Source organism: Pollicipes pollicipes, unplaced genomic scaffold, assembly GCF_011947565.3.
Source record: "Pollicipes pollicipes isolate AB1234 unplaced genomic scaffold, Ppol_2.1 Scaffold_4219;HRSCAF=4965_pilon_pilon_pilon, whole genome shotgun sequence".
NCBI classification, from domain to species: Eukaryota; Metazoa; Arthropoda; class Thecostraca; order Pollicipedomorpha; family Pollicipedidae; genus Pollicipes; species Pollicipes pollicipes.
Genome location: NW_023596448.1, coordinates 29107950 through 29116030, shown reverse-complemented (window position 1 = coordinate 29116030; position 8081 = coordinate 29107950). Strand labels below are relative to the sequence as shown.

Sequence of the window (8081 nt, the reverse complement as noted above, 5' to 3'; positions counted from 1 at the left end):
AAGAAAACTGATGAACGACGCGAATGTGCATTGTAAGTCGGAGCAAAAAATATTGTTGTATTAATGCCAGTCGATTAAACACAATTTGTTACACACAACTTTGCCACGTAATTTTAACGAGCTCTAAACTGCATCGCAATTTGAGACGTAAATATGAATATTTCAGCAGGCTGCTTGTAGTTTTCCCTAACTTGTTTTTAACATAGCGTAGTTTGAAGGGGTCAATGAAAACTTTATTCAGCTTTACAGCAGATTAATAAATTTTTACATTATTTTTACCACACCGCAAAGCAAAAGTCAACTGAAGAAACGTCTGTAAGAATTTAGCTGCCTTGTTCCAACTGTCGTCAGGCAAGATGACGGCGTGCCTTTCATTTTGTCCGCCATATTGTCGGCCCGCGTGGCGTCGTTCGGCCGGCGTCGGGGAGGTGCGCGTTGGGGCCCGTAATATTACAGATTGTTGTTGTTCAAGCTTGCTGGGATTGGGTGCCGTCAGTTGAGGTTTTGTTTTGTTACCGCAAGTTTGTTTTGTGTTCGTTTCATTCGCTGTTCCTCAGTAGGCTGGCAAGATGTCTTTTGGCGGGAGGCCTCCTCCGGCCATCGAGCGCATGGTTTCACTAAAAGTAGACAACATCACATATCGTACAAGACCAGAAGATATGAGGAGAGTTTTTGAAAAATATGGCGAGATCGGAGATATTTACATTCCACGAGACAGATATAACAAAGAAAGCAGAGGCTTTGCATTCGTGAGGTAAGGTTTTGAAGTTTATTTCTGTGGCTGCTGTTGGTCTTGTGATCATCCCATGATGGGATCGGTCATCCTGTGTTTTGACATTCGTGGTGTTGAGTTTAAAGGTGGGTCTTTGTACTTCTAACCATCTATTTTCAGGAGTACTTGCCATGGCCATTCTCATTGTGGCTGTAAGGAAGGTTGTTGGCCATAAATTCATTATAGATGCTTCTTTCTTAATGAAAATCATGCACATAATTTTTGGGAGTCACATAATTCTCTTTTGACAGATATCTTCCATATTTTAAGATGTTGAGGCAAGTTTCAGAGGTGATTGAAGGAGTTCATTTGTGTCTATTGGTGTGTTGTAGGCATACAAATACTATAGCAGTCTTGTGCAGAGGACTCCTGTAGGCAACTGAATTCCATTATTCAGTAAAAGTATGTTTGTCAGTATTATTTAATTGGCTTGTGCAATTTTTGTATCAGAGATCCTGCCGGGCTTGCCACGTCAGGCTTTCCTGTTGTAGGGGCTGACTCACCTTTAGCACTTCAACTTGCTGAGAGGTGGTGCAGTTTGCTAGGATTTGTCTGATTTATTTGAGTATCATGATGTGTGCATGCTTTTACCATTATTGCTGCTCAAGTTTTGGTGTTATGAAGCTCAAAACGTGATTTGTGGTCATGACTCACTGACATTTTCTACTAAATTGGGGGCAGTTGGATGCTATTGTCATCCATTAGTGCTGCAAATCTGCTGATGTAAGTCAGGCATAACTCACTTGATCATGGTTTATTTGTGCAGGTTTTATTGGTTTATTGGGATGGCAGCATTCATGTGACATTTGTCTGATGTGATGGTGTGCCTGGGGGACATTGAAATAGTTACAAAATGCTTGTAGGCATCATGCTCAGGCAGGAGGGTTTTGCATCACAAAAAGGACATGGCTGTGGACTTCCTTGAATGTTGAATGATCTTCAAGATGGCCATGTTCATCCCTTACTGTGTACAGATGTGGAATGCTTTAAATTATTATGACTCAAACTTGACTAATGCATGTCTTAAGCACCTTCAAGCAAGTGCTTCTGATTTATTTAAGGTTTTGAACTGTGATACCCATTTTGATGAGCACTTGGTATAGTTACTAGTTTATCTTTTTCATATATTTCATCTTTATTACTCCTGTTTCTTGGCCTGGTATCACTTGACTTTCAGCCTATTTATGGCATTGAGTGCAAATTTTTAATACAAATCATGTTTGGTGTTCACAATACAGGAATTTGAACCCTGTTGCAAGATAGGATTTAGATATGATTGAGGGTCAACTGACTCAAAAGGAATGTTTCACATTTGGAGACACTGAATCGAGCATCAGATACAACAAAACAAGTGTAAAAGACTGCTCAAGACAACACAGTTTCTTTAGTAAAAATACTCCTCAGTACTTCAGTGTTTAATTTTGTCACCATACCTTCGCAATGTTGATTAAGAGCTAAGTGATGACCATTATGTCTGGAAAGCTAGCCCACAAATGTTAAATATGAAAGATTCAGCCATGGTATTATGTTTTGCATTAATTGCTACAGTGCTTACACAATGGCAGCATTTTAGTGACATGATGTGAATGCCAGTGATCAGAAATGCCCTCCCAGAAATAGCCTCCCCATCTTTGTGGGTGTGTAGCCCAGAGACTAGAGGGACTGAGCTCTTAAGAAAAGGGCTGTGATTGCACTGAATGGTCTCCAAGATGGCTTCTTTACTGCAAGACCCCATATAACTATTGAACACTCCCTATAAGAATAGTGCCTGAATGGGGCATGTGAATGCAAGTGAGAAAGATAAAATATCAGACATATGCAAGAATATGAGGAAAGGCCAAAACACAAGTGCATAATGATCTTTGAGTTTAAGCACATGCTCTCAGCAAATGCCACCATCTCCCAGCATGTACTGCAAGTGAGTTGGCCCATTGCAACAGTGACAGTTATGTCACAGCCAGTGTGGCAGCACCTCTGACATCATCAAGATGTTAATGACATGATCAAACTGACATATGGTGGAGAAGTGTATATATCTGTGAAATTTTGTGTAGAGAAGTCATTTGCCCATAAAAACAACTAGATGTTTAAATGAGCATATTTCATCACATGTGGTGCTTGCTTCAGTGCCTTCAAATGTGAAACATTGCCTTTAAACTTTATTACTTATACATAACTTGAACCTTACCAAACTTAAGTTGAAGTTGTAGTGAAGTAACAAGTGACACACAATTGAGTTTGCTTGGAGGCAGAACCACTCTGTGAATTTGGTGTCTGGATGTTGTGGTTTCTGAAATTTCAGGGGGTTCAAATTGTCCTCTCCCCCACTAGAGCCAAGAGTATTGAAATGATCACCCAGTCTTGTGTTAATGATGTAGTCTTTTTGGCAAAAGGGATGACAGATCTGGCTCATCATGGTGATCATTATTCTACCATTTTAAAGCAAAAGCATGTGGCATCATCCAGCATATTGTTAGGTGTCTCATGTTTTGCAAAGTGAAACAACTTTGTGTGCTTAGAACAATAAATTGATTTTTTTGTATATAATTTTGTCAGTTTTTTACATTTCAATATGTAGTTCTTGAGCTACATCAAATAGCATAAATAACTCCATCTCCAAAAAGGCACTAGTTCACATATTCCATCCAGTTTCACGATTGTCTGTTGGCAGCTGCCCAGAGTAGTTGCACTTCTCATCACACTAAAACTTGAAGCTGTGCTATTGGTTGAAGTGAGTGTTGCGAGCTCCATGATTTCATCTTGAATGAAAGATTATCACAGTTCTTCTGTTTTCTGATTGAGCATTGTATTAGACATGCCCTGGAACACCAATAAATGTAACAAATCCTTATCAATTGACAGTTTTCTAATGTGGCCCTTGTTAGTTGCAAAATTAAACCTCAAACAACAACACTGGCATGGTGAGAACAGCAACTTGCAACTTGAACAGCAACTTCTGGCTTCAAAGCTCATTCTAATGTCAACACACTGATATGAAGCCTGACCTGAAGCTGATGCTTTGGGACTTAAAGTAAGAAACCAAAGCCAGAGCCATTAGTTTTGTATTTTTCATTGTGGATCAGAATCTGAAGCCAGTGCCTCAAACCTCAGACCTCAAACACGCGAAGCCGAAATGGGAGGCGGACATCAGGGGCTTCGAACTCAAGAAACATAAAGCCAAACCCAAACTGATCAGCTTAAATTGCAAGACCAGAGCTGAATTCTAGTGAGCAATGGTGCCTTTGAAACCTTTATGATGTTTTCCGTCTGCCAAAACTGTTCGGGACCACACAATAATCGGGGAACTTTTGTGACGTGCAGTCGCGACTGCAGTGAAAAAAGCCCGAAAACTTGAAAGCATGAGCTTAGGGTTGCATTAAGTTGAAACTGAACCAACAATTTAAACTTGCTTGAAACCGAAGCAGAAGCCAGCTGCTGTTAACAATGGGTGGAAGCCAGAACAACGCCATTTTAAGTGGAACGAAACTGGTGTATCAGAAAAAATGCTTACAGAATTTGTCGTATTGATCACGCTTCGAAATTTGGTGGACGTATCTAACATGGTTGGGTAGTTTTCTCTGAAACGCGCAGTGGGATTATCCGTACGCCTCTCCAGGCGGTCGCGGTTTATTTGGATTTTTTGTAGCGGCACCCTAGTAGAAGGCATGCTGCTTGGATCATGAAATGTCATTTGGTAAAAATTTATGAATTTGTCATTGTCTGTGGACCTGGACTCGTTTTGTTCGGATTGGATGGCAGAGGCCGGTGGGTAAACGTTCCGTTACGAAGTGACGCATTGGCGTTGATTTGTATAAGGCGCGAGCCATAAATAAGGGATGTTGTCAAGCTTCAGCTTTGCCCAGCCGCGACTGCCAACACCGTTGTTCTGGGGCAGTACGTTGCCGCCAGTACGCAATTACCTTCGCGATCCCGTCGTTCCAACGCGCGCTGCACGGCGCCGTCCCGAGTGTGTGGTGGTGCGGGGAACGCGCGCCGCCTCCGGGCCGTGGCCGCGCCTGACGCCTGGCCTCCTCCGCCAGGTTCTACGACCGCCGCGACGCGGAGGACGCGATGGACGCCATGGACGGCCGCATGTACGACGGCAGGGAACTGCGCGTCCAGATGGCGCGCTACGCGCGGCCCATGACGCCGCCGGACCGGCGCGGCGGCGGCGCGCGCCGCTACCGCCGCTCGCGCTCGCGCAGCCGCAGCCGCAGCCGGGACCGCGACCGCCGCTCGCGCAGCCGCAGTCGCCGGCGCAGCCGCAGCCGCAGCCGCTCGCGCAGCAAGAGCCGGGACCGCCGCACGCGCAGCCGCAGTCGCAGCAGGTGAGGCCGCGGCCGGGACGGGTCGGCGGGTGGCCGGACGGGCGCCGCCGACTATCGATAACCGCCTCTGGCTGCCGATCTTGGGACGGCTAAGACGCCATTGGTGTTTGTTCTACCAGGGTAGTGACGCGTTGTCTTGTCTTGTTGCAGCTTGCTGCAGTAGTTTTTTTTTTTTTTGGGTGTGCTGGGTAATTATAGTTCATAGCTCCTCTACTTGTGATCTGATGTCCCTTTGAGCAGTCATATTAAGTTTGACGGAATTTCTAAATGGGGGACTTTTAGCAGTCACCTGTGATATTCTCAATTTCATTTTTTTTCAAAGTCCGTCAAACTCAGACTCAATTCAGGGCGTGACACGTTCGTTTGCTCGCACAACACCTACGCACTGCTTTTGGATGGATAACTGATGCCTTTGAGTTATCATTAGGTTCAGAAAAGCATGACTTGCGCGTATTGAAGTCCTTGCAGTCCCAAACTAGTGCCTCACGTGTTCATAGTCGCTGGAGTGTGAAAAGGGATCGTCAGACGGCCACGGGGCCGGCTCCTGTGATGCCGTGTGCTGCCACTGATTGGGGTCGTGTGGCCGTTCGTCCGTTGCTGACGCGCCGCCGTCGCCCGCCACAGGTCCCCCCGCGACAGCAAGTCCCCAGACCGCAAGAAGGCGCCAGAGGATAACGAGGCCGGCGAAGCCGAGCCTCCGCAGAACAACGGCGACGGCGGCGAGCCGGCCCGCTCTCGTTCCCGCTCCCGATCACGCTCCCGATCAGCATCGCGCTCCCGGTCTCGCTCCAGGTACGGCCCGTGCTCGCTGGCTCTGGGTGGGGCTCAGCCCCCGGTCTCGCTCGAGGTGCGGCCTGTGCTCTCTTGCTCTGGGTGGCGGTCAGCCCCCGTGGCTCGTCACCCGTCTGGTCTTAAGCGCGTGGTACAGCCCACTCTACATTATGGGATAATATAACTGTTATCATCGTACATGTAATGTCCGTGATTTTTTCTGTTGTGTCCACTCCCTGCAGATTGCAACAATTCGACACGGAGGTACTAAAAGTCTGAACTTAACAGGCACGGGCGCGTGTGGTGTGTATCACCGGCTGACAATGGCCTGTTCCGCCGGCAGGGAGTAGGCGCGCCCGCGCCGGCTGACAGCGGCGAGCCGGGCCGGCCGCGGCGCGCCGGCGCTCTCGGGACGCCTCGTGCGGTGCACGGACTAGGTACTGACGGCAGCCGGGCGGCGGCCGGGCGGGGGCCAATCGGGGCCGGCCGCGCCCCCGGCGCCCGCCTCCGCGATTGGCCCCTGCCGCGGCCCCGCCTTCTTTGGTGGTATCCATGTGTGTGTGTACGCGGTTTGTGTGTGGATCATTCATTCGGTGTTCGAATTGCTCATCGGGGCGCGTTTCGTTCGGTGTTCACGTAGGCTTTCGAGGTCTGGTGTAAATACATGGAAAAGTCGCTAGCTGCCGTAATGTCGACCGGAAACATCGTTGGGTTCTTGTATAAAGTTCGTCTTTTTCACATAAGGGTGTGCTAAGCCGCACGTCCCTTTCTGCCTCGTATGCTTGCTATGTGCCTCCATCCTCCCTTGTCGGATAGCACCCACTATGCCCGTTTTCGATAAACTCCGGACACTAACTTTTGGGAGATGCTGTTCCCTCGTGTACTTCACGCATCGTCTGACGTCATCGCCGTCATTGTCTATCCCTTTGTCAGCACCGAGACAATGTGCTTTGTGGCACCGCCACTGGCATCGCTCTTGGCGCTGAGCCCTCGCTCTGGCTCTAGTACTGAGCCTTGATTAGCGTATCGGTGTTTTTTTTGCGTGTGTGGCTGCGAATGTCTTCCGTAATAAAAGCCGTCAGTACCGCCCGTTTAACCATGGCCCTGTTTTTGGCAGACGGCGCGCGGCAGTGTGCTGTTGCTGTGTCGCGGTCTGTCGGAGATATGGGCTGAGCTGAGCTGAGCTGAGCTGAGCTGGGCGTGACCTGAGTAGCTGACCTGAGCTGACCGGGCGGCGGCGTGACGCGGTGGTGGGCGAGGCGGCGAGCGACCCAGCCGGGGACCAGAGCAGAGCAGAGCAGCCTGATGCGGCGCGTGGTGGGCGAGGCGGCGAGCAGCCCAGCCGGGGACCAGAGCAGAGCAGAGCAGCTTGAGGCGGCGCGTGGTGGGCGAGGCGGCGAGCAGCCCAGCCGGGGACCAGAGCAGAGCAGAGCAGCCCAGCCCAGCCGGCGGTGGCGACGGCCGATCCTGGACGGCGGAGACGACTCGCCGGGGCGGGGCTGGGCTAGCCCGGGCACGCCTGTAGGGGTTAGGGGGTCCTCTCTAGGGGGCTACCGCAAAGATGGGAGCCAGGAGGCGCGTGCAAGCCGGGAGGGGGAAGGGGCGAGTAGCGGGTTTGGTGGGTGGGCTCGTCCGCGTGGCGTTGTGCCCAAAAGTCAACCGGGAAGCGGCCTTCTGTGACTTTGTTGCCGGGAGGAGGGGCCAGGGATTCAATGTATCTGAGGTCTGGTGACTATGGGATAACGTCTGACCGGGTGGGGAGTAGGTACCAAAAGAGCGCCTGCAGGATGCATCTTTATACGGGGGTGTGCGACGGTGAACTGGGAATCCCATACCTATGAAGGAGGCTTGATGGGGAGGGTGGGGGTAGGGGCGCGCGTATTACGTGAGGTGAACAAGGTTGGTCATTGGATTTGGGGAGGAGGGTGCGTGACTTGAGTTGAGGGAGAGCACGGTGGGCATTGTTCGCTGGGGTTGGGTGGTTCAAAACGTCTGGATTGTGGGAGAGAGTGGACAGGAGGGCGCATAGAAGCAGGTTTCGTGTGCCGATATCGTCGTCATTGGGGCTTTACGACGACGAACCGCTCGGCACTCGGCTGCTGAGGCTATATGGCGTCTGCCTCTCACCCTGGGAGGAAGAGCGGGCATCGCGCGGATTCGAACCCCGTATCTCCGGTTTCTCAGACTCGCGGTGGTTAACGCGTCTGCGC

The 8081-nt window shown here is 49.9% G+C and overlaps 1 protein-coding gene across 1 annotated transcript; it reads left to right on the top strand.

Annotated features, from left to right (window-relative positions):
* The first annotated feature begins 393 nt into the window (after positions 1 to 393).
* LOC119095974 (serine/arginine-rich splicing factor 2) lies at positions 394 to 6970 on the top strand. The gene is made up of 4 exons (XM_037218836.1): positions 394 to 754; positions 4813 to 5100; positions 5725 to 5892; positions 6215 to 6970. The coding sequence occupies exons 1-4, from the start codon at positions 570 to 572 to the stop codon at positions 6219 to 6221; spliced, it is 648 nt and encodes a 215-aa protein (XP_037074731.1). The 5' UTR covers positions 394 to 569; the 3' UTR covers positions 6222 to 6970.
* Positions 6971 to 8081: the final 1111 nt, after the last annotated feature.

Bases quoted from the DNA above. Each gene is read 5' to 3' on its own strand.
- LOC119095974 (XM_037218836.1), top strand. From the start codon at position 570: ATGTCTTTTGGCGGGAGGCCTCCTCCGGCCATCGAGCGCATGGTTTCA. The intron at 755-4,812 runs GTAAGGTTTTGA...CTCCTCCGCCAG, and splicing joins AGAGGCTTTGCATTCGTGAG to GTTCTACGACCGCCGCGACG. The intron at 5,101-5,724 runs GTGAGGCCGCGG...CGCCCGCCACAG, and splicing joins CGCAGCCGCAGTCGCAGCAG to GTCCCCCCGCGACAGCAAGT.